Source organism: Coturnix japonica, chromosome Z (assembly GCF_054131305.1).
Source record: "Coturnix japonica strain WE chromosome Z, WE-NBRP24, whole genome shotgun sequence".
Lineage (NCBI taxonomy): Eukaryota > Metazoa > Chordata > Aves > Galliformes > Phasianidae > Coturnix > Coturnix japonica.
Window position 1 is genome coordinate 36,315,404 of NC_140702.1, and position 26,581 is coordinate 36,341,984.

The 26,581-nt window shown below is 37.7% G+C and overlaps 1 protein-coding gene across 1 annotated transcript in view; it reads left to right on the forward strand.

Moving 5' to 3' along the window:
• Window positions 1-26,581, forward strand: part of RASEF (RAS and EF-hand domain containing) — a 40,006-nt gene that overhangs the window by 6,667 nt on the left and 6,758 nt on the right. Inside the window, exons 2-15 of the mRNA XM_015849261.3 lie at window positions 7,084-7,230; window positions 7,931-8,021; window positions 10,778-10,873; window positions 11,955-12,032; window positions 12,503-12,618; window positions 13,845-13,913; window positions 15,032-15,116; window positions 16,104-16,195; window positions 19,275-19,506; window positions 21,827-21,964; window positions 22,083-22,230; window positions 23,082-23,163; window positions 24,866-24,980; window positions 25,873-25,992. Of these exons, the coding sequence (XP_015704747.2) occupies window positions 7,084-7,230; window positions 7,931-8,021; window positions 10,778-10,873; window positions 11,955-12,032; window positions 12,503-12,618; window positions 13,845-13,913; window positions 15,032-15,116; window positions 16,104-16,195; window positions 19,275-19,506; window positions 21,827-21,964; window positions 22,083-22,230; window positions 23,082-23,163; window positions 24,866-24,980; window positions 25,873-25,992 (1,609 nt within the window). The remainder of the gene's footprint in view (window positions 1-7,083; window positions 7,231-7,930; window positions 8,022-10,777; window positions 10,874-11,954; window positions 12,033-12,502; window positions 12,619-13,844; window positions 13,914-15,031; window positions 15,117-16,103; window positions 16,196-19,274; window positions 19,507-21,826; window positions 21,965-22,082; window positions 22,231-23,081; window positions 23,164-24,865; window positions 24,981-25,872; window positions 25,993-26,581) is intronic.

Sequence of the window (26,581 nt, forward strand, 5' to 3'; positions counted from 1 at the left end):
CTACAGACAATGAGTGTTTTTATAAGCTACGCTGGGAAGAGAGTGTTGCAATAGAGATCATTGTAAAGCTTAGAAACAGAAGCATATTCTGCACCTATGAGAATAAAACCATGTTTTTCCAGTGCCTGAAAGGCAATAACAGTATGGATAAAGAAGAGGAAAGAAGTGAAGGCAAATGTCAGAAAACCATCAAAGGGTTCTTCAGAGACAGGGAGGTTGTGATGAGAAGGGGTTTGGCCTCTTCTTGCAGGTAAAAAACAGGACACAAGGAAATGGTCATAAGTTGTACAAGAGGAGGCTTAGATTAGATGTAAGGAAAAGCTTTTTCTCTCAAAGAGTGGTCAGGCACTGGAATGACCTGCCCAGGGAGGTGGTGGAGTTGCTGTCCCTGGCAGTGTTCATGAGGAGTCTGGATGAGGAGCTACAAGATATGGTTTAGTTAGCTTGTGGTAGCAATGGTTATGGGAGGACGGTTGGACTGGATGATCTTGTAGGTCCTTTCCAACCTTGTGATTCTATGGTTCTATGAATCTATGATTCTATGAAAAGAATAGGACCTAAAGAAATGCCATGAAGCTGTGACAGGGGAGGGTCTGATTGGATATCAGGAAAAGGCTCTTCACCATAGGTTGGTGGGCATGGAACAGGCTTCTCAGGGCAGTGGCTCCTTCAGAGCCCCAAGCCTCTGAAGTTCAAGAACCATTTGGACACCACTCTCAGACACATCGTCTGATTTTTGCATGGTCCTGTTTGGAGCTGTTGGACTCAGTGATCCCTGTGGGTGCCTTGCAACTTGGGATATTCTGACTCTATAATTTGGTGAAGTTTTCTTACCTCTTATTAAAATCCAAGCCCAAAGAGACACCTCTAGTCCCAGTGAGCTTACAGCTCGTCTTGCTATGTTGCCATTGGTAAATCTCTACCTTTCTAAAGAAGATGCAGGTAATTAAACACCAAATAGTAATGGAAGGAATTAAAACTATGTCGTAATCATACAAGGAAAAGTGGTATTGTAAAATCACTGTCAAATCTTTGATTTTCTTCTGTTTTCCACTAGCTTACTGCAATTTGTCCTATAATTGGTGAAAAATGGTGCTTCAAATAAACTTGATTAGGTGAAGCTAAGTGGACCATGTAATCCAGCCTACTTTCCCTTGGAATTACAAGGAGATTAGATGTAAGAATCTGAGCAGCTACTTAGTCTTTTTTTTATACATTCCTTCAACTTTCTTTGAACTTCATTTGGGGTGTGGACCAGTCAGCCAACAGCCACTGTACATTCAGCCATCCAGAACAGTACTAGGAGTTGATATAAATTGGTTTATTTGGAATTATGCCATGTAATGGAATCTAAGTGTCTGATATCTCTAAGCTCCCCCCCCCCCCCCCCCTCCTTTTTTCTTTCTTTGCTCCACCTTATTCCATTTTGGTATTTTGGATCTATTATATTACAGATGGCATTATTCTCAGGGCAGATTTACTTTCTTTCTGTAATGCAGTGACTTTATGGAGTACTAAAGCTCTCGTGTAAAGATGTGAAAATTTGGGCTAATTTCATATACTAATATTACAGGGAAGGCAAACTAAAATAGTAGATTTTTTTAGATGAAATAAGGTAAAGCCAGAGCAGTACTTGTCTACTGTACTGTACTTTTTTGAGCCACTCATGCCTTGTGCCTGTACTTGGTAGAAGCAGCAAAAAAAGCATGTGGGGTAGGCTGTGAAAGCAAACAGCTAGAGGGTCCAATGGAACAGTTTCTTTCATGTTGTGTATTAGAAAAGCTCTTTCTATGCCTTTGTTGTCATGAGTTAGCAACACAACACATGGTTCTTGTGCCAGGAAGATTTCTTTATTGCTGTGATGATCATGATGTGTATCTGCATCATCTCTGTATTCATATCATCTTGTGTATCCCTTCTTATTTTTCTAAGTGAGACTTTTATATTCTGACACGCGCATTCAGTATATTTCCACTAGCAATCCATGGGTTAGAAAGCAAGTAAGTTTCGTAACAAGCAGAGAGCTTATCTTATACCTAGGTACAAAACACCCCTGTTTATTCAGACCTTCTGTATCCTTTTCAGAGCCTCATTATCAGAGAGCTGGCATCTGACAAGGCCAAGCTGACCTCTTCATCTCCCACATGAATGTCTACACTTTAGTTAGGGAGGAATTTAAGGGCACCCCTGAGCATTTCACATGAATTTTGTTGAAAACGAATGAAGAACTTCTGAATTCCATTTTTGTACTGCAAAGACTGAATCTTTAGCAGTCATCATAGTAAAATCTGTTTGTGAAATCTTCCTCAATAAATAATTTTGAATAACTAACAAATATGCAAAAAGGAATAATATGTATTCAGTGGGAGCTGGAAACATACCAATACATTTAGCAATGTCCATTGCAACTATTTTGCCCTGCCGCAGTGGCATTACTAATAACTAGTAAAGTATGTGAAAATATGAGTGATTTTAAATATAAGAAGAAATGATTAACAACAATTCCTCTTAGAATCATAGAATTATTTGGGTTGGAAGGGACCTTTGAGATTGTGTACTTCCAACCCCTTGATATAGCACCTACCAATAGACCGGGTTGCTCAAAGCCCCATCCAGCCTGGCCCTGAATGCCACCAGGGACTGGGTATCCACAACCTGTTCCAGTGTCTCACTGCCCTCACAATGAAATATTTCTTCCTAATATCTAGACGAAATGTACCGTCTTCTAGTTTGAAACCATTCCCCCTTGATCTGTTACTACATGCCCTAATAAAAAGTCCATCCCCAGCTTTCCTGTAGGCCCCCTTCAAGTTCTGGAAGACATAAGCATTTAAGTATCATTCCATCAATTTTGTTGCATGACTAATTGCTCCTGTTTTTCTGTTGCTTACATCAGTTGTTGAGTCATGTTTCTAACTAAGATTTCCTCTGAAGCTGCCATAGAAGTACTCGGGTGAATGTCACTGGGAGTTTCAGTGGCCAGTTTGAGACTAAAAGAGCCTTGTCGGTGCTTTCCAGGATTCTGCATGTTTTGTTTTCTAACCCTCATAAAACAAAGTCACAGATATTTTGAGTCCATCTGTATGGTAGTCAGTCATGAGGAGGAATAAGAAATATAAGGTTTTTCTTTTCATCACACACTCTCATAGTAACTACTTTTTGCTTCTTACAGCTGCATCTTAAAGCAAGCAGGCAGGGGTATGGCATGGGCACAGCAGTGTGGAAGGGCTGATTTTTATCTTAATTTCTGGAATGTGTATTTGCATAAGCTTTTAAAAAAAAGCTGCAAGGGAGAGTTACAGGCATTCTTATATAAGAGAATACAAATTGCAGAAATTCCTTACAATATTCCACTACAGATTCTAGCACAAAGTATTGTAAAGAATGGCCAAACTAATAATTGTTTCTCCAGTTCCTCAATGTAAGACACTGTAGTTTCTGTTGTACTGTAACCAGTAACAGTCCGTGAGGTTGGAGACTCTGGTGATTGGCTGTTTTTTATCCCTGGACTCTTAGTACAGACTGAGATACTATGTAGTTTTGTGGATACAGCATCATTTTTATCTGAAGACAGCAAATGACTAATCCTGCATAAGACGAGGTACGAAAGATAAAGTGCTTGTGAAAAAGGAGATATACGTCCTTAAATATCCAACCATGATTTGGTAACTTGTGATTTGGAAAAGGCTCAGGTATACATTTGCTCAGGTAACTAATGTTCTGTCTTAGTATCAGGTAAAATGGGTCTTGCTACTGCTTGTTTGCTTTCTAGGAAATAAGGTTGTTTGTAGACATCTCCTTGCCAACACTGAAATTGAAGGTGAAAATATAACTTTATAACATAAATCTTTTGTTTATGTTTTTTATTCCTAAAAATCATATATAGAATCATGAAATTATTGGAGTTGGAAGAGACTCTTAAAGGTGATCTAGCCCAACTCCTCTGCACTGAACACTACAGCTAGGTCAGGCTGCTCAGAGCCCTGTCCAGCCTGACCTTGTATGTCTCCAGGGATGGAACATACACCACCTCTCTAGGCAATCTGTTCCAGTGACCTAGATTGTGCTGAGTGTATCTGCCCTTTAAGGTGGATAGCTTAACTTCTATTTTAGACTAGATATTAAGATGAAATTTTTTACTATAAGAGAGATGAGACACTGGAACAAGTTGCCTAGAAAGGCTGTGAATGCCCCCTCCCTGGAGATAGGTGTTCAAGGCTAGGCTGGATGGGGCTTTGATTGACTCGGTCTAGAGAGAAGTGTCAGTGCCTATAGCAGTAGAGGGTTTGAAACTGGATAATCTTAAGAGATCATTTTCTGCCCAAACCATTCTGTGATTCTATGATTCTGTCAACCTTGTTGTGCCTAGTGTCATTTCTGTTTAATACAACACACTGCTAAAGAAGTATGTGAACATCCACACTGTGAGAAGTGGCGTTCTTCAGTGACTAGTTCCAAACACAGCAGCTGCTTCTGTGTAAAATCTGAAACTATTCTGGAATAGTTTGTTAGCTGTTTTAGTAAGGTATTTGCAGCTTTGAAGGACAGCTGCTGAAGTGCTAAGAATTCATGAAATGGAGCATATGTTACCATACCCCACTATCTAAATAAATGGAATTTCAAATAGAGGGATTATGAGAGATTGCGTTTTGTAATGTTTAAAGTACAGTCGTGCTCCAGCTTCAAGGCTAATCAACAGTAATGGAAGTATGGTAGGAAAGCTACAAATGGTATCACCTTGAGACTCTAAACTTACTGTTTGGCCAGCTGCTTGTACTTGGAAGTCACTGTTTAAGTACTACAAATCTGCTATATACTGGCATTTTAGCCGAGATATGCAGAACATGAATCACCAACATATTTTGTGGTATTCGCTGTCAGCAGAACCATGCTGAAATTAACTGTTGTGCAGTAATCCTTCAGTGCAGAAATCTCACGTACCTCTGAATGTATGTTTGAAGAGATAAGACTTTTTTTTTTTTTTTTTTTTTTTTTTTTAATTTTTCCTATCCTGGTGTTAGTATTTATCTTGGAATTGTTGTAACAACTGTGAAGGAAAATGTCTGCAGCTGTTTTTTAAAGGTGGAATATTGAGTAAACATACATTAGGGGAGTTCTTTATGAGTATGTTTTTTTGCATAGTTTGTAGCAAATCTGTGTTTTATGTGCTATTGTTATGTTTCTGTATATTAAAATAAACATCTGCGTCTCACCTACAAACAGATTTTATGATTTCTTGAAATATTTCAGTTGTTCAAAACAGGACTGTGAGATAAAACAATTATACTGCTGTTGTAGTAAAAGAAGTTTTACTTTCCATGGGAAAATCATATAGAATAAACAAAGTTCTGGGATGCTGATAATCTGAACAGTAAAAGTGCTTTAGGTGTAAAATCACAGTGATTGTTGATATTATGGTTGTGTTTAATGGGTTAATCAGCACTACCTTTATGGAAAATATGAAAATATCAGCTAACAAGGAATATATTTAAATCAAAGGTTAAACTTTCCTGTAACAATAAAAAGAGGACAGGCACTCATGATGTGTTATAAATGCTGTAGGACTAGTAATTGCAAAACAATATTTTGTTTGCCTTTCTGCTGTGCTTCCTCATTACAGATCTGCTTCACGCACATTTGTAGACTTGCTTTCTTTTTGCTTTTTTTTTCCCCTTTGCTTTATCTGTAAGCTCTTGAATACTTGCTCACGTTTTGGTATATTGTCTGCATGGCAGTCAGCTTTTCTTGTCCTTGGGATTACTAATTTCTGTTGTAGAATTTTCTCTGAGAAACTGCCTTATTAAAGTGCCATGTAACATGAACTGTGACTTGATACACTGTTGTGTGACCAGAAAACCGAGCTGTTTATGTAATAGTATGTGTTACAGTATTTTGGTGCTTATGCTATTATTTGCCTTAGCATGTTGTCAACAATTAAATTGTAATTGACAATTAAAACTCTGCACGGTCACTTGAAATGAGTCCTGATCAAATAGAAATTAGAATATTTTATTCTTGCATTGGAGCAGCCTTTAAGAAGCAGTATAAATTTCAAGAGAGCTTTTAAGTAGTCGAGGATCTACAGAGACTTTTTCCCTTCCAAGATGAGTCTTTCATGTATGACTCATAATTTTCTTTTTTTTTTCTTTTTTTTTTCTTTTTTTTTTTTGTGATGTAAAACAAGGCTGTCATTATTAGAGTTGCAGGCATTGCAACCAAAATAATTGGTTTTAAATGAGAGAGGTATGTTCTCTGTTCTGCCACAACTCCCATCGAGTTATTCATACAAGAACTGTGAAGTTTTCTTCCAAGCTTGCATGGGTAGCTTTTACATCTGTCAGGTGAGTTCATAGAATCATAGAATCACCAACATCAGAAAAGACCTACAAGATCATCCAGTTCAACCATCAACCCATCACCAACAGTTCTCACTAAACCATGTCCCTCAACACAACATCTAAACATTCATTGAACTCCTCCAGGGTCAGTAACTCCACCAACTCCCTGGGCAGGCCATTCCAGTGCCTGACCACTCTTTTAGAAAAGTAGTATTTCTTAATGTCCAGTTTTGCGGGTCATGCTTATTTATTTCCTTACTATTGCAGCGTTGTTCTCTGTTCAGTTTACTCCCTGTAGTGATGTCACTTCTTCTTCTTTTTTTTTTTTTTTTACTTTTAACTTAGGTAGTTGGTATTCTTATCCCCTTCCATTTCTTTTTTCATTCAGTTTCTTACAGCAGTAAACCTCTCCACAGTGTATAGTTTATTGTTATAGCCACCAACAATCTTGATTTACATTATGGTTTTGCTCTAGTGGCACACTCTTCAGTGTATCACAAATATAAGTACAAAAAATTTACTTAAGCTAAAAAATGTTTTTCTGCAGTAGCTGTGTTAAAGAAATGGAAGGGGTAAAAATAATTTAGAAGAATTGAGATGTATCTTTGCTGTATATTCAAAGTCTGTACAAGTTAAATTTAAAAAATAGAAAATAAAGAGGTATACTTCAATTTATAGCATTTTTCAAACCCCTACAGAGCATTGTTCCAAGTAAGTGTGTTAAAAAAGGATCTGTCTTTTTCAGACAAGAGCAAGTCAGTGTTCTGTATCAGAACATACACCTAGTAGAACCAAGATTAATCCAGTCGTATGAGCATGTCATTCAGAACTTCATCCGAGAGATCAAACTTCAAAGCACAGAGATGGAAACCTTGGCCATCGCAGTGAAAAGGTACAGTAAGCTTTACTTCTAGTTCATTTATGCACTTACTTTTCTCCCTATTCTACCTTGTTGGATTAAACTACTATTGGTTAATGACAAAATATGCCAAACAGAATTTTCATAAACAGAGTTCAGAAGTTGTTTACATGCACCCACTTTTGTGTAAATGTTCCCTGTTGATGTTTTGGGTATGTCCTGTCTTTGTTCATACATCTAATGCTTTAATCTAATGCATTTTGACCATTCTTCACATCTGTAACTGCGTGGTTTAGCATCACTCCCATTATAATTTCATTTTAAAAAACATATTTTTGCTTCTCCAGCTTCAAGGAGATTAGCTCAGAACAGGATAGATAGTGCAAGTTGCTGTCGTTATTGTCTAGAAGCCTTGTCATAGGAAAACCAGAGGGTCCTTTTATCTTTGTAATTTAAATTTCAGTATGAGATACCTTTCACACTAATCATTTGCCATCTGCTGTAATTTAAAATCTAATTTGCATGTATTTTCAAATTCAAATTTGTGATTTTTGGTTCCCAAACACATTGATTTCAAGGTCTGGTCATTCTTAAATGCTGTTTAAAATTGTTTCCATTGTTAAATGTTTTTTCAATGTTTGTCTATCTAATTCATTTCATCAAATGTATTTCACACAATTGTCTGTCAAGACACAGGGCAATTTCTAAAACGATATTTACTTTTAAATTTTAGAGCTCAGGATAAAGCAACAGTTCAGCTCAGTGAGCTGGAGGAAGAGATGGAACAACGGATACAGGCTGCAGAGCAAAAAGTTAAAAAGGAAGTGAGTATTTTTTGTTTACACAATTTCATTGTGACCAAACTCTCTGTGGAGTTAATTAATCGCCAGGTGAATCTTCAATGCTGCTAGGCTGACTGTAAACAGAGCCTGGATGAAAAGAAACCTCCCATAAGGTGGGAAATGTGTTCTCTTATTGCTTACCCAAAGGGGAATGACTGTTCAGGTGTAATAAAGCAAGAAAAAGAAACAAAACTCTTTTGTAAGAAAATTTTCATGCAAAGAAGTTTATTTCTGAGAACAGTATCAGTAACTGATTAGAAAAAATTGGCATTTCACCAGGAGATGATGGAATCTATTTCTAATAATGCGAGAATTTAAGTAATTAATGCTCAGATCATTTATTCTTCATTTTTACATCTGATTGAAGCAGTGATCTTTCCCCTGCTGATGCATTCTGATCCTGCAGTTTTAGGTTTGAGATTTCTAGAGGAGAGAGGGTGTTTGTGATACCAGAGTGTGAGGGCCTGAACCCCTCAGTTGATGGGGATTTCACTTGTTTCAGTGTGCTCAGTTTTCAGATGTTGTTCCATCTCACTTGCAGTCTTCATGTGAAGTACAAGAATCCTTTTCCCTTGTCATATTGGAAACTTGAGTAGCACCACAAGTGTCTGTCTAATTCTAATCAGAAAGCAGTAAAAGAAAATTGCTCTGCCTGTCTTCGCTGCTTCCTATTGAACTGTTCCTAAATTTATGTGGTATACCTAGCTTTGCACTGAGTGGAAGAGCAACAGTTCATGCGAAATATTCTAATGCGGATGAAAGAAGTTCACTAGTTAAAATGTGTATTCTGGCTGTGGTCATTAATTTGGTAGCAAAAACTACTGAACCTTTACTTATGTGGTATGTGTTCTTTCACGAAAGCATTCACGAAATAGGAAGCAATGAAGTGCAGTCAGGCAATGGGTCGATTTTAAATATCTCTTAGCAATTGAGCTGTGAAGAGAAACAGTGCTCTGGCAGATTTGCTTCAAATGTCTTGTTCTGTACAACAGGAAATATTCCTACCATCAAAGTCTGGGTTTTTTTTTGGTTTTTTTTTTCCTTGTAACAAAACACAAAGCATAAAAATGTTAACACATTCCAGCAAAATAGCATATGTATATTTAACCAATTACAATAAAACTTTGAGAACAGAAAAGCTTACTATTTTCATAGATAATATGCATTTTTGTTTAGAAAGCATAGGCATTTGCTTTGGAAAATTTCTGTTCTGCATGAAGTGTTTAATCACTGGGAAAAGCCCTGTAAGCCTTATTCCCTACCGTAAAAGGATGACCTGGATGTGTGCACTCATTCAGTCTGAGAACCTCTGCAATTAGATATGATCTTTACATAAAAGACTGCTAACTATGATCTGCATATAGATTGTTTTAGCTTCTAAAAAGGACCCTTGTGATGCAATAAAATGCCTTGTAGTTTGCAGTGCTTATGCTAGATCTAGTCTTTGGGTTGAAATGCTAAATAAATGGCAGGGCAGCAGTTTTTATCAGTGTTAGTTTTCAGATTGTCACTGAGCTGGAATGGAGTTTTCACACCCAGATATCAAAGGTGGGTCATGACTTGTTTCCTACAGTACTTTCCTCATTTTCACTCATGTACATTTTCTGTAGCTCATAGCTCCTTGTACTCCACCTCCTAAAACGCCCTGAGAGTAAATGTAAGATATTTACTTTGTGGGATTGTGCTCAGCCATTAATCTTACAGCCTGCATTCATGACTATTGTTTGTTAGAGTGATCTCATGCCATGGTGACACCTGCCTCTGCGTGATGGCATCTGCAGCATGAACCTATCCTCTTTTATTTCTTCAGGGAAGCAAATAGTTACCAAACAATACTTAAGAGTCTGATACAGGGACCAGTAGTCAGAGAATCCAGCTTAAGCTGATTACTTTGACTGATGATCATTTTAACACACGGATGTCAGCGTCTGATTGCATTCTGAGCAAAGTCCACACCTGCCATCTCTTGTTGGGAAGCACAGGCTGTCACTCTAGCAGCACGTCCTGCCACTGCCATCTGTCTCCCTGTGCTGCGAACTATGCACCTCTGCATCCAGGAGTGCTTGTCAGAGCTGGGTGCATTCTTTTCCTATCAGTCCTAACGTCTTCTTTTTCCCAGTCCCATGTCTCTTTGTTTGAATTAAAATGATTTCCTCAATAATGCAGTTGGTTTAGGATCAACTGCTGTGTGAAACTCCCATGACTAAGGATGCTGCCATCAGCATGTCTTTCGCCAAACATGGTTTTGTATTAATAAAATGTTTGCAAGCAAAAAAAGAAAAAAAATTGAAGTAAATGAGTAACTAACTAAAGGTGGTATAGTAGTGCTGTTGCAAGCATGTTGGATCCCACACCACAGAAGGCTGGTTTGAAAGTAAGGGTGCAGTGCTCTGACCTGCATGTCTGTCTGTACAGACATCTGTATATATAATATGCACCTTCATACATGGCTTTGTTTAAGACATTTAAAATGCTAAGAGAAAGAGACTGATGTGAAAGCAAAGCACTGAATTCAGGGCTGAACCCCTAACTTTTCTTTCTCCTCACTGTTTTTGTAAGTGGACTGCAATAGTAGAACCAGTGTCTGTAGATTTAAGGACAAGGTGGTTGACTTAATGTGAAGTTGCACTTATTAATGTACTGGGGAAAAAAATGTTTGCTTTCCAAGCTGGCAGTTGTGTCTTTTAAGAAACAGTTGAAGTCTGTTTCCACATTTAATAAGATAACAAATATTATAGGAGAAACGAAAAGCTGAAGAAGCACTAAATGAGTTGAAGCGCCAGTATGACACTGAAGTTGGGGATCTTCAGGTGACTATAAAAAAACTTAAAAAGGTAAGTGACTTGAACTCATAACTTGAATTTTTTTGTGCAAGAGATGCTGACCTTATGAAGGGCCTTCCCCAAGATGGATATTCACAATGCAGCCATTTAAGTTTATTTGCATATGTAAATGGCAACTTAAAATAAGTTTTTTGTTTGTTTGTTTGTTTTTTCATATGCGTTGTAGTTCTGTGCTGATGTATACATTTTGTATAGTTTACTGAAATACATAGTGAAGAGACCAGATAGCCAGATTCTCTTGCTGAATAATTTTGAAGATCCTTGTATGTGATATGTTAGAAACATCTAGTACATTGCCACTAATTGTAATGAATAGAACTAGATGAAATGGGCAATAAAAATGCAGTATGTTGAACCAATACAGTGTTTTTGTCAGCACATTTCTTTCAGACTTTAATTTTTGGGATAAGTTTGAGCTATAATTTTAAACAGACATTACTAGTGGAATTAGTTATTGCTAGTCTAAATCTAATTCCAACCTGATTAATTCAAAGCCTAATTGAAGGATAACTTGACATGTTAGATATGAATACTGGTTTGGATTATTTTATAATCTAGTTTTAATTTTGTTAGTAGTGTTTGCTGCAAATTGGACTAGAATTTTTTTAACTATTTAAGATTTATTTTTCCACATTGAATTGAACTCAGAAGAGCACTGATATAAATGGAAGTTTCTCATGAGAAACACGAAAACTTTTGATAAATACACTGTACAGAATTGACGTTAGATGAAGTAGTACATATATATACACACATATTTATGTTAGTGAGGATACAGCTGTTACAGTCTTCTCAGTTGCTGGGTTTTGTCTTCCACGTTGTATGTATTCAATACCTGTACCAAATTCCAGAGTGCCAAGTAGAAATTAAGTATTTGTAATGTACAGACAACAAGAAGTTTTTGGAAGAATGCTCCCTACTCATGAAGCTGGGAATACTATCGATTTTTAAATCTTTCATAGCTATAACATGTTCTTGGGGTTGTTTGATATGATTTCCATTACATTTTATGTATTTTGAATGAGAATAATCAAGTATGTGTGTTAACTGGGTGATTTTATAATTCTTTTAGGTTGAAGAGCAATCGAAAAACTTAAATATCAGGGAAGATGTTATTGAACTGAAAAAGAGAATACATGATATGTTGCTGGTATGAAGTGTTTATCATTAATACATTAATTTAGCTTCAGTTTTATTCTTCTTGCAATACAGATTTTTTTTAAATTTTTTTTTGTATTTTATGCTATTCAATAAAACAAATTAAATACATAATCTAACAAGCTAGAAAAGAGAGAAACTTCTGTGGTTATTGATAGCTGTGTGAGGATCTCTAACTTGGAAAAAACAGTTCTATATAATGTTTATGCACATTTAGAAATGGCTTAAAATGGCATAATCCCATTTTTATGGGACTGTGAAACCCGAAAGTCAGATTTCAGTGAACCTGGCCTACTGGTTTGCTGACTTCTCTGATATTTAATCCTCATTTCTCATCTCTGCTGAACTTTCCTAGTCTTCATTTTCATGTATTTTATTGGTTTTTATTTAAGCATTATGGTATGTCAGCATTTTATGGAGATGATTGTAACAATTAACATTTAATGTCTTTCTTTTATACAGGAAAATCAGAAACTTAAGAAAGACCTCTTAGAAGCACAAACAAATATTGCTTTTCTCCAGAGTGAGTTAGATAGCTTGAAAAGTGAATATGCAGATCAGACTTTGAACACAGAGAGGTAAATGCTTTTACTTGATTATCTTCACTGGGAAAATAATCTTTTGTTTCGTGTAGGTATAATGTATTAAGTCAGTAACTTATCCTCTAAAGTTGCCTTAGGTGGGTGAATGAATATTTGACACCACGACTACTGTTCATTTTGCTGGTCAGATATCTGAAAGAACTAGTTCTGGATGTGATGCAAACACTCATAATTGTTCAAGGAAATCTAACGGGGACTTCAGTTAGGAGTACAAGTTTTTTCCTCCATGATTTTCAATCTGAAGAATATCTCTATAAATATTAGCAAAAATAGTTTGGGAAGCTTTCCAGCTTTCCACATCCATCTCAGCTAGTTCATTTAGGGCAAATAAGTGCTGCTTCTAGACATTCAGATTGATTTGGAGGAGTTTTTATGGCAGTGTTACTAAACTGTTGTCCTCATATAACATAAAAGGTATTTCAAGGGCAGTGAGTCCTCTTATATGACTGTTTCATTGATCACAGAATCATAGAATTGAGTTGGGAGGAACCTTTAATGGCTATCTAGTCCAACTCCCCTGCACAGAACAGGGGCACCTACAGCTAGATCAGGTTGCTTAGAGCCCCATCCAGCCTGACACTGAAAATCTTCAGGGATGGTGCATCCACCACTTCTCTGTGGCAAACTATTGCAGTGCTTCACCACTGTTATCACAACAAACTTTTCTTACATCCATTCTAAATCTCCTCTCCTTTAGTATAAAACCATTTTCCCTTGTCCTATCACAGCCGATCCTGTTAAAGAGTCTGTTCCTTCTTATAGCCTGCATTTATACTGAAAGTCCACTTTTCAGGTTTCTATCTCAGCTGAAACCATGACATCCTCTCCAACCAAGGCCTGCTGTGACAAGACTGAAGCAGCTGAGTCTAAGCTTGCTGAACTCTGGCTGCTTCCCCTCATCTCATGGGCCCATGGAATGCCCAAGGCCTGTTTGTCCAGCCCAGCCCAACCCAATGACTCTACCCTGCAACCTTTACTTTTCATCCACGGTTTTTTTTGAGATGTACTGGCAGAGATTAATGAAGTTAGAAAATTATTTTATTTTGTGTAAAAAAATGCTTTTACTGTATTCTAGAAGTCAGAGATGTGTACCCTGAAAAGCTTAATTCAGAAATACCTTGAAAAAGTCTACTGTCCACAACACAAAATAAAAGAATACTATATTAAATACAACTTCTTATATAACCTTTTTCTTTTTGTAGAGACCTAGAAATGATTCGGGAGTATACTGAAGACAGAGATAATCTGGAAAGACAAATTGAAATACTTCAGTAAGTTCTCAGCTGTTCAGATGTATTTTTAACAAACATAGTCCTTATGTAGGTGCAGGTAAACATTTCTATAGCTCTGCAAAAGACTGGGATGAGATTTAGGAAAAAATACAAAGTACTAAAATGGCTTCAGTTCTCATGGAAGGTAGTCTGCTTATCTATATAATTTCATCTTATATTTGTGTTCTGTATACTTGCGTCAGAATCACAGAAGTATAGAATTGCCAAGGTTGGAAAAGACCTCCAATATCATCCAGTCCAACTGCTCATCTATCAGCAATAGGCCTTGGATTGTTAGAAAATGGTGTTTGTTTCAGCTGTGCTGTCATACCAGTGTGTCTGCAATGGAAGCAGTGGCTTCCTTTTGTTATGGATGAAGCAGGAAACACAGCCCTTGGCATGACTTGGAAACATGTGGGCAAATTATGGCTTTGCCATTAGAAGTCTTTTAGAATGCATATTCTCAATAAAAGATGGAAAATAGGTTGGTGCAAAGGGATTGGATCATCTGCACTGACAAACCCACAGCTTGTGATGGGGCAACTGCACAGGGGCCAGGTACTGGTGCTGGTGGCTGAGTTCCTCAAGGCCCAGTTCTCCAATGGCACAGAGCTAGTTTGTGTTACTTCTGAGTTTTGTGTTTCTCTTCGATGTCTCTTTTCCTCAAACAAACAAAAAAAAAAGGCACATGAGCTTCCGCTTCTACAGATACATTTAGAAGGCTGAATTCATTTGGAATGGTATTAATTGCCTTTCTGATTTTTCCTTTTTCCCCAAAATAGTTGTGCAACAGATGACTACTGTACAATCCAGTTTTAGCACCCTATCCATGTTCTGTTTATGCCTTCTAAAATCATACCGATTTTTTTCTGCATTACTATTTACAGGAAGACTTAGGAAGACTTTACGGTGCTTTTTTTATGATCAGTAATTTGTTTCAGCAAAATTTCTTAAGCGGGATTATTACCAGCTATTCATCTACAGCAGAATAAAACATTTTCTTTTAAAATGTGTATTTTTTTCCAAATTTTATTTGCTTCATACTATATATTTATATTGTATAGTTTTTAAGTTTAAGTTGTTATACTTTCATAAGTTAAACTGTATTTCCTTTTTAGATCAGCTAACAGAAAACTGCATGACAGCAATGATGGTTTAAGAACTGCACTTGAAAACAGTTTCAGCAAGTTCAACAGATCATTGGTATGTAACTATAATTTTGCTATGAGTTGCTGTAAGAAATAATATGCCAAATATAAGTTGGTATATATTTGATGAGTACTTGGAAAACTGAGCTACATTCAATCATCTTACTCTGGGATTGTATTTATGTGGTTGGATTTCAGTAGATTTTAATGTGCAACAATAGGGCTTTTGCTCCAGCAAAGCTTAAGGTGCTTTAGAAAATACTGAATTTATCACCAAATATACCTGATGAGGTGAACAAATTAGCTGTTTTTTCACAGAGAAGGAAATGTGTCAGATTTGTTTATGTGGCAGCTCTTTATCACTGAAAACACAGAATTTCAGAAAACTAACTTCTTTGTAACAAGATCTGAACCTGACTTCAACTTCTGTCCAGGCAAGTGAGTGGGCTAACAACTAACAGAGGCTGTTGATAATAGCAATCTCACTCAGACCTTCTGGGCTTTTTATGGACTTTTTTGGACCTTTTTGGAACTTTTCTGGTATTAGAAAGCCTTCTAGACTTTAAAACTATTAATTGGGCAAGCTCCTGCAATGCTGGAAGTGTAAAAAATAATTTAGACAGAATAATGGTCCTACAATAAAAATACTGGACAGGAAGACTGAAGACAGAATTTCCTTCTGACATGCCCCAAAACATACTCAAGGAAAGCAAATTCTATCTCTGCTAATAAAATTTCTTTTTCACACTAGTAGACAATGCATAATCAATGTAATAATCCTTTTGGAAATTCCATTTTCTTATAGTTGAATGTGGGCAGCGGGTCCAGCATTAAGGCAACAATGGAACCTAAATAGTGTATTGTAGTGTTCTTTAGACAACTAATTCTGTTTAAGGAATGAAGCTTATTTAAAAATAAGTGGTTGGATATACATTAAAATGCACTGTAGTCATTCTGTTGATATATATTTTGATCATGATGAATATGATGCTTATATTATGCTCATCAAACTTATTATGCATTTATTATTCATCTTTTACAGCGGTTAGCAAATACCTCACCAGGAAGTACTATTTCTAGGAGCAGTCCCAAATGTAGTGGTGGACAGTCTCCTCTGAACCCACGTTACGATAGGTAAGCCAGGTTTGCTTCTACTAAGTTGAAAAAGACTAGGTCATCAAAAATGTCTTAGAATATCAAATATTGTCAAGTAACAGAGAAAGTAATTCTTCCTGATTTGGAAGAAATATGTAACCATAGAATAAGATCCATAGTATGGTGAATTCAATAGCAATGTTTTCAATAACATCAGGAAGTTCAGGAAAAATTTATTCAGTGATAATGGTGAATTAACAGGGAATTCAGACAACCTCTTCCTGTTTTTGGTTTAATTCTCAATGCCTCCTCCTTCCTCTGTTACCTGTGTAACAAATGTTGTTACTGGTCAGAGTGTCCTTGGTTTTTTACCTACTGAATCAAAGTCATGGAATCGTAGAATCATAGAATTGCTCAGGTTGGAAAAGACCTTCAAGATCATCAAGTCCAACCACAACCTAACTATGCTACCATAACTCTTAACGACCCCCTGCTAAACTGTTTCCCTGAATACCACATCCAGACAATTTTTGAACATGTCCAGGGACGGTGACTCAACCACCTCCCTGAGGAGCCTATTCCAGTGCATAACTCTTTCTGTAAAGAAGTTTTTCATGATATCCAACCTAAACTTACCCTGGTGCAACTTGAGATCATTTCCCCTTGTCCTGTCACCTGTCACCAGAGAGAAGAGACCAACCCCACTCTCGCTACGAGCACCTTTCAGGTATTTTTGAAGAGAGCAATAATCCCTTCAGCCTCTTCTTCCCCAGACTAAACAGCCCCAGTTCCTTCAGTCCCTCCTTGTAGTGCATATTCTCCAAGCCCTTCACCAGCTTTGTTGCCCTTCTTTGATGAGAACATGTTCAGGTCATTGCAGAGGCTCTCATTGATATCACAGAGCTCTGGATTCAAATTTGAGTGGTCTAGATCATTCTATTTTGTGAAAATTTTTATTTCATCCTTATTATTTGAAATAACTGGAAATGCCATTAAAAATTTGTGGTTTATGGCAAGCATAAACCATTATGGTATAGGCATTTCCCTCCTTCCTGGTCAGCCAAACTACACAGCTCCTCACACACCATGCCATTAGCCCCTTCCCCATTTCTGTAGCCCTCCTTTGGACCCTATCTAATAGCATCTTATGTTGTGACACCCAAAGCTGCACCCAGTGCTGGGGGTGAGGTGACACAGCACAGAGTAGAGTGGGACAACCACTTCCCTCACCCAGCCGTGAGGGGTGCCGCAGAGTATGGTTGTCCCTTCTGGCTGCCAGGGTACACTGCTGGCTCACATTTAAGTTGTCACCAGCCAGAACAACCAGATCCCATTTTGCAGGCTTGTTCTCCAGTCCCTCACCCCTGAGTCTGCATGTAGAACCAGGGTTGCCCTATTCCAGGTGCAGAACCCAGCACTTGCTCTTGTTCATGCAGATGATGACCACCCTCAAACTTGCCCAGATCTTAATGCAAGGCCTCTCTACCCCCAAGGTAGTCAACACTCCTCCCAGCTTAGTATTATCCACAAATTTACTTAATAGAACTTCCATATCTCTATTGGGATCAACAGTGAAAACATTAAAGAGAAATCACCTTGGTGACATGCAGGTCAAGCCTCCCCTTGCCCAATACAGCTAAGTTTTGGTTGACATGGGACATTCTTAGAGTCACATTGCCATGGCCTTATGATGTCATGAGCCACCTCCCTGCCAGCCGCGATAAATGTGGGGACCCTGACAACAGAACACCGACTTGAGGCTGGGAAGAAGAGACTGGGGGCTAGGAGCTCCTTAGATAGACCTTTCCCTCCCATTTTGTGAATGATCCTCCTCTTCCAAAGAAGTTTTGACTTCTAGAGAGCAGCAGCAAGCTCAAGCCAATGGAAGCAGACCCACTAGAGAGTGATGTTGAGCCCATGGGGGTGGACCTATCTCCAGAGGACGAACCAATGGAGGTGTATCCACCTCAGTCGGGCCCAAGCAACCACTAGAGCATTGTGCTTGCCCAGAGACGTCACTGTAGCTGTAGATGGAGCAGCAGGGGCTCTTGATTTCCATCTTGGTGTTGAAGAGTCACCATTCACCAGAGAGACCCTGGGCCAGCTGCTGCACTCTAGAACCCCTTCTTCCCCATCCTTTATTCTCCTTCCACAAGACTTCTCAGTTCAGTGATGTCTTTCTACTTTAGAAGAGAGCTTATGGAAGGAATAAAACTTAATAGGCATCATTAGGCATGTTATTAGATGTGATTTAGTAGTTTCAAAAGACAAAAAGATATACGAATGTCTCAAAATCTGCTAATTTTAAATAGTTTGTCACCTGATCATCATTATGAAATACTGATTTGGATTCAAACGTTATAAGCAATTTACATTAGTAAGTACCTTTTCTCTTCTTTAGCTTCACAGTGCATCTAGATCTAACTTGCTTGAAATGCATTTGAAATTCCTAGTACTGAATCCCTGCTTCAGAGAGGCTGAAAATTCACTAATAAAGGCTTTTATTTCAGTGAATCCCTAACAAGCTTGACTTTGTTACAGTGTGCACCCTTCATTTGTTTTTCACTGATCTGCTATAGGCTAGCTGATAAATGAATACAAAGAGCATGAATACTGTGATAATCCACAACAAATACAGCACTTTTTCCTTTCATTATTCATTAGCCCGTAAAGGTGGAAATTAGACAGTTCTACATGTTATTGTGTGGTAAAGTGAAATCCCTAACATCCCTATATGCTGGATCTTCTGTGGTGTGCACTGGAAGCTCTCAGCCCCTCTGGCAGCAATCTTTATGGACTGCTGTTGATATTGTCTATTGTAGCAGTGAAGTGCTTCACATGTGTTTCCATAGGACAAAGCAAAATGGATTCTTTTTGGCATATAAATAAACACTCTTAAGAGACTTATGCATTGTTTGTGATCTGAGCACCCAAGAAATGTTCTTAAAAATTATAAATGCAAAATAATATAGTGCCATATGTGTTAAATGTTATGGTTAGCATTTGTAGGTATTCAGCATTCTAGAATGATGTAGATTTTGTTGGAAGAAAACCCCAACCAATTGTGAACTAAATCTATTTATTCTGTTGTTTTTGTTTTTCAATACTTGCTTTTTAGGTCATCTCCATCTTGTGTGGATGAAGATTACTATTCTTTAGCTCTTTGTGACCCCATGCAAAGAATAAACAGTGAAGTTGACAGCTTACCTGAGAGCTGTTTTGACAGTGGTTTGTCTACCCTGAGAGATTCAAATGAATATGATTCAGAGGTGGAATACAGGCATCAAAGAACTTTTCAAAGACCACAGTGTATGCAAGAGAACTATGGTGGTGATGCTTCTGATATAGATGTAAGTACCAGACTTATCTGCTTCTCTAGGATCACATTTGGTAGGAGGCAAGAATGAGATGGATCTTTGCCAACTGACCATATAGAACTGAGTATGTGGATTATATGTACTTAAGCAAAAACAAAGGTTGACTTTTGTAACATTCTTAAATAGTTACTCCTTTGAAGAAAGATGTATTCAGAAACATTACTTCTCAGAAACATTACTTCTCAGAAAGGGTGGTCAGGCACTGGAATGGACTGCCCAAGGAGGTGGTAGAGTCACTGACCCTGGGGGTGTTCAAGGAACGATTGGATGTTGTGCTGAGGGACATGGTTTAGTGGGAGCTATTGGTAATAGGTGAACGGTTGGACTGGATGATCTTTAAGGTCTTTTCCAACCTTGGTGATTCTGTGATTCTATGGATGTTTCGATTTCTTTTGGTAGACTTTTGAAGCAATACTTTTTTTTTTTTTTTTTTAAGTATACTTACTATTTTTTGAAGATTGTTGAACAGTTTACAAGGGGAGCTCTTTTTTTAATGACTTAAAAGCAGGTACTATGGAAGTAAAATAGCTTTTGGTTCAGTTTTTTGTGCTATGCTACAGCAGTGAATGGAAAAATCACATATATGAGAGCTTGATATTAACAGCACTGGGAGTAATGTCTTGTAAGGAAACACTTTTCTTTTTTGTTTAACAACCTTTGAAGTTACTGTTGTTTTTTTTTTCCCAGTTATTTTTAAAATTGAAATTTTCCCTATGGAAATTTTCTTTACCTGTAAACTTTCAGTAAAGTGTATGCCCCAAACAACCATTTAAGAACAAAATGTAGGCTGTAATAGACAGCAAATGTAGTTTTAGTAGAGTTTGGAACCACAGGATCATAGAATGGCTTAGGTCAGGTACTTCAAAGATCACTGAGTTTCATCAGGCTGCACAGAAACCAGTCAAGAGTGACCCAGAACACCTCCAGGGCAGGGTCATCCACGATTTCTTTGGGCAGGCTGTTCCAGTGCCTCACCACCTTTCCTCTGAGTGAAGACTTTCTTCCTAACATCTAACCTAAGCTTCCCCTTTTTCAGTTTAAATCCCTTCCCCCTGTCCTATCACTATATACTTGTGTGAAATGTTGATCCCCCTCCTGTTTCTAAGCTGCTCTTAAGTACTGGAGAATTGCATTGAGATCTCCCCAGAGTCTTCTCTAAGTGAAACAAACCCAGCTCCCTCAACCTTTCATTGTATAGGTCATCCTCTGACTATCTTTGTGGCCCTCCTCTGGACCTGCTCCAACAGCTCCCACGTCCTTCCTGTACTAGGAACCCCAGCCCTGGACACAGTACTCCAGATGGAGCCTCACAAGGGCAGAACAGAGGTGGACAATCACCTCCCTCTCTCTGTTGGCCACTCTTCTTTTGATGCAGCTCAGGATACCATTGGCCTTCCAGTCTGCAAGTACACACTGCTTGCACATTTTAAGTTTTTCATAAACCAGGACTGCTAAGTCCTTCCTGGCAAGGCTGCTATCAAAGAATTTATCTCTAGCTCTGCACTTGTATCTAGGATTGCCCCAACTCTTGCACTTGGCTTTATTGATTAGATCCTTGTGGGCCCACTTTTCAAACCTGCCTACGTCCCTCTGGATGGCATCTCCTCTTTCTGTTGTATTGTCTGCACCACTCGTCTTCGTGTCATCAGTAAAATTACTGAGGGTACACAATCTCATAGTCTAAGTCATTGATAAAAATTTTGAAGAGCACTTGTCCCAAGACAGAACCCTGAAGGGCACTGCTTGTGACTGGTTTCCAGCTGGCTGTAGAGCAATTGGTAACAACTCTACCTAAAAGCATCCATCCAATTCTTTTTCCACTTAGTTAGTTCACCCTTCAAATCCACATTTCTCCAGTTTAGAGATAAGGACTTTATGCAGGACCACGTCAAAGGCTTTGCACAAGTTCAGGTAGTCTTCATCTGTTGCCTTTCCTTTGTCCACCAGTCCCACCACTCCGTTGCAGAAGATCAAAGAAGTTCATAGAACAAAGAAGTTCATATTCTTCAGAATTTGCTAGTGTTTTCACTGTGCAAAAAAGAACAGGTAGGAGAATACTGAATACCAAGTGTTATTTATTTGGTTTAGAGAGTATTTCACTTAAGACAGCTGCTTAGATTTTCACAAAGAAGAAGAGAAAAATCACAGTTTCAACCAGAACTGCATAGTTGAGTTAGGTTCATCATTTAATCCAAACTGTTAAAAACAAAGGTTTCAGTCAGTTTTAGTTGTGACATTGCAAGCAGAAAGCATGTTTTTGTATCGAACTAAATATGTGGACTTATACTTTCAGGTTCCTGAGATCAGGGATGAAGAAGCATATGGTCCTCATAGCAGCAGTACAATATTAGATTGGAAATCCTCAAGACCAGTAAGTCGAAGCAGCTCAGTAGCTTCAACAAGGAAATATGTATATGCTCTTAATCCTCAGGTAACCAGTTCTCTAGTGAAAAACAAAACAGAACAAACAAGCAAACAAAAAATGTTTTGTTATAGTATTGTATAGTTTTTTATGAGATAAATCAGTTTTTGTTTTTTGTTTTTTTCAGTCAGATGCAACAGATTGTACTCCAAAATACCCAAGTTCAGAGAAGGCTTACAAGATCATTCTTGCTGGAGATGCAGCGGTTGGAAAATCTAGTTTCCTTATGAGACTTTGCAAGAATGAATTCAGAGGCAATACCAGTGCAACCCTTGGTATGGTTGTTGTTCTTCTTAAATTCTAAAGTGAATATTACCGTTGTTATTTAGAGGTAGTGGATGAAAAGATTACCCACTGTGATTGCTAGGTTTTTGTGAATATGCTTGCAGTCTTTAGGTGGTGAGCTCTAATTCAGCATTAAAGCATAGAACTGACTAATGAGTATTTGGAGTGTATAATAGGATTGAACTCACTTAAAAAAACTTAAAATTTGTGTCCAGACTATTTTGCAGTTCTTGTGGCCATCTGGTCTACTCATTCGTTAGTCTTGCACAATATCTGTTAATGTCTCTTTCTTTATCTCCATTTCTTCAAAGTGTCATTGGAATGGGAGGGGTTTTTGTCTGGATTATTGTGTATATTGCTCTAGCTGCCAGATGACAAATTTTGCTTATTGTTTCTAAAGACTGAATTTTTGCTTTCCAAAGTCATAGTTATGTATTTGTTTTATTGGCTCAAACTTAGGATTTTTGTTATGTTTTTGTTATAATTTATTTTTCAATTCGCTAGGATTTGGAATAAAGTCTGTCTTATAAAACATTTTTACCTATAGAAGTGTTTTGCAAAATGAAGAACAGATGTTTGTTGATCATAATGCTAAATTTTTATCAGTGTTTCTGGGAAAATATCTGGTTCAAATATTCCCTTAAATGATTTTCAAAAGACAAATATGTGTTTCCATATTCAGGGGATTTTGCAGCTCTATTTGAGTGAATCTATTTAGTACAAGCAATGTAGTTTGAGATAACTGCTTTATCTTTGTATATGCAGCATAACATTTAACTTTCTGTGGATTTTTAAGGTGATTAATATTTTTTCTTAGACTATATAAAATTATTCTTTTCAGGTGTCGATTTTCAAATGAAAAGGTTAATTGTTGATGGAGAACCTACAGTACTACAACTGTGGGACACAGCTGGGCAGGAGAGGTTAGTGACTACCTACAACTTCAGTCATTTCAGTGTTTTGGGTTTTTTCTAAATTAAATTTGGATTTTTTCATCCAGATGGAGTAGTTGTAAACTGTTCCTTCCATTTTTATCCTGTCTTTGTTCTTACAGATCTGCATTTCTGACAGGTTTATATTTGAGATACTCTTTACTTATATTTTTCTTGAAATTGCTGATCATGATTTGCATTGAATTTAGTATATGAAAAGTCTTTCTTCTCCTGAAGACTCAAAAACGTACAGGAGTACTGTACAGATTACTAAGTATACAACTGAAGTTCTTTGATTTTCTATGTAGAATTTTCACAAAATCCTGTGTCACTTACTTGCAGAGTCATAACTTTACTGACATCTTGTAGGGCTCAGTATGAATTTAATCTTGGAGGTCACAGAATCATAGAATCACAAAAGCTGAAAAGGACCTCTATGATCATTGAGTCCAACTGTCCACATATCTCCAATATTTTCCACTAAGCCATGTCCCTTAGTGCAACATCCAAATATTTCTTGAATACCTCCTGGGTCAGTGACTCCACCACCTCCCTGGGAGGCCATTCCAGCGCCTGACCACCCTCAGAGAAGAAGTACTTCTTAACATCCAACCTGTACCACCTATGGTGTGACTTTAGGCCATTCCCTCTAGTGCTGTGGCTAGTTCCTGGGAGAACATGCCAACACCCAGATGGCAGCCTCCCTTCAGGTAGTTGTAGAGTGGCAATAAGAGACCCTGAGTCTCCTCGTCTACAGTCTAAATAATCCCATCTCCCTGAGCTGCTCCGTATAAGGCCTGTGCTCCAGACTCTTCACTGGTGTCATTGACCTTTGAACATGCTCCAGGGCCTCAGAGTCCTACTTCAGTGAGGGGCCCAAAACTGGACAGAGTACTCAAGGTGCAACCTCACCAGTGCTGAGTACGGAGGGGTGATCACCTCCCTGTCCTGCTGGCAACGCTATTTCTGATACAAGCCAGGATGCCATTGGCCTTCTTGGCCACCTGGGCACACTGCTGAATTGTGTTTAGCTGAGAGTCGATAGACTCTTAGGTCCATTTCCTCTACACGGTCTTCCAGCCACTCTGCCCCAAGCCTATAGCATTGCCTGGGGTTGTTGTGGTTAAAGTGCAGGACCTACACTTGATCTTGTTGAACTTTATTCCACTGGCCTCAACCCAGCAATCCAATCTGCCCAGATCCCTCTGCAGGGCCTTCCTAACCGAGGCAGATCAGGACTTCATGATAACTTGGTGTCATCTGCAAACTTACTGAGGGTGTACTCAGTGACCTCATTCAGGTCATCAATAAAAACACTGAACAGGACAAGCCCAAGTCAGTTTTATCTGTTCAGTGGCAAAGCTCTGTACTAGTCTGTGTAAATTTACTTTTGCCAAGAAGAGTGTTTATGTGACGTAGGAAACTGGAGACAAAGTCATTCTCCTCTCACATAATAAGTTTGTGAAGAATATTGCAATTAGTAATATAATTACCTAGTTGTTGTACAGTTCCTTAGTAGACTGTGCTGTGTTAAGAGAAAATATGATTATAACAGATGAATTCATTCCTGGACTTAATTGCTGGAAGTTTGTTGCTTCATATTTTTTTTCAAACGTAGCTGAGTAATCCACACTGCTACAGTCTCCAGCGTAACTCCTTAGTCTCACACAAGTCTTCTTTTTTTTCCCGAAAGATTCCGAAGTATTGCTAAATCGTACTTCAGAAGAGCAGATGGTGTCTTACTCTTATATGATGTAACATGTGAAAAAAGCTTTCTTAATGTGCGAGAATGGATTGATATGATTGGGGTAAGTAACTTAAATACCTGCAAATTTAAAACTGTGTTTCATTGCTCTAATGTCTGACTATCTGAAGAGAGATAGTATGGAAAGCTTATTCTTTGCTTTAGAATTCCAGACACCTTTTAGGTAGTTTTGTTTAATAGGTAAAACTTGAGTATCTCAGGAATTAGCCAAATTGAAGTCTCTTCTGTAAATTCAAACTAAATGAAAGTTCTAATGGTATTAAAGAATATTCTTAGAATATTCTTATATGCTTAGTGTTAAAATGAATATGTTTTTTATATGAAAGACTATCACTGTTACCATTCACTTCCTTTTGGAAGAAACATGAGATACTGTTTCAGAGGTGGATGGCTCGCCTAATCCTTGGGGCTTCTGCATTTTAAATCAATATGTTAAATTCTGTAAACTAGCCATTCTCCAACTGAAAATTTCAGTATTTCTGTTTGCTACTACTTGCTTATTTTAATACAAATTTGAATTCGATGAAAAATACTTTTCTACTGTTCCACAGTCATTTAATTGGAGGGAAAATGTAAGCAAAATTCCTCTTCTTAAGACAGGTTTTTGTTTTTATTTTAATAGTAAAACAGAAGTTGATCACTCTTCCCACACTAGTTTTGTTGTAAAGCATTTAGATATGATAACTATTTCCCCTAGAACATTAAATTCATGCTTATGTAACTGGGTTTATGGGTATGGATGCACACCTATGCAGGCTGATATTTAAACAGGCTTCCTGAAGTATGTTCTCTTTCTGAACAGTTATGTAGCATATAAAATTATCTGGTTTTGGTAGCGTGTATGAATTTCTGTGGGAAGGAAGTCATGACATGATGCTAGTTAACTTTTTATATTCTGAGAATTTAGCAATAAGGAAACAAAAATTTCTTTACAGGATGCAACTCATGAGAATATTCCAATTATGATGGTAGGAAACAAAGCAGATCTTCGCCAAGCAGTCACAGAACAAGGGCAAAATTGTGTACCTATAAACTGTGGAGAAAAGCTGGCAATGGTAAGATCTATGACTATCTTTTCAGCATAAAATGGTTTCAAGAACAGTCTGAGAACTCTGAAAAACTTGTAAACAAATGTCATGTACTGGTCACATGTTCAGATCTAGTTATTAGGATTCATGAGCAGTTTTCACTATAGCTTTATTTATCTTGATGGTCCTTGCTGAGCTAAATTTTGCCTCAGTGCAGCTGAGCTGAACTTTTTTTATTTTCTGGGGTATTATTTTCAGCCTTCATGTTTCTAAGGTGAACGGACTAGGAGACAAAGTTTTTTTCACCTCCAATAAGAAATTAGCAATAGAGTTTTGCCAGTGAAATGAAGTACACCAGTAGGTGGATGAGAATCTTAACCTGGCTTGAATTATGTAATATGTTGAGTTCTAAGGACCCACAAGGATTATGAAATCCATCTCCTGTCTCCACATAGAGTAATCCAAAACTCAAACTGTATTTCTGAGGACACTGTTCACATTCTTCTAGAACTCTGGCAGGATTGGTGCATTGACCACTGTAAAGCAGAGTCTTTACATATTTACTAAACTAATACTAATACAGTAGTAGTACTAATACAACTAAAAGTTGCTATTA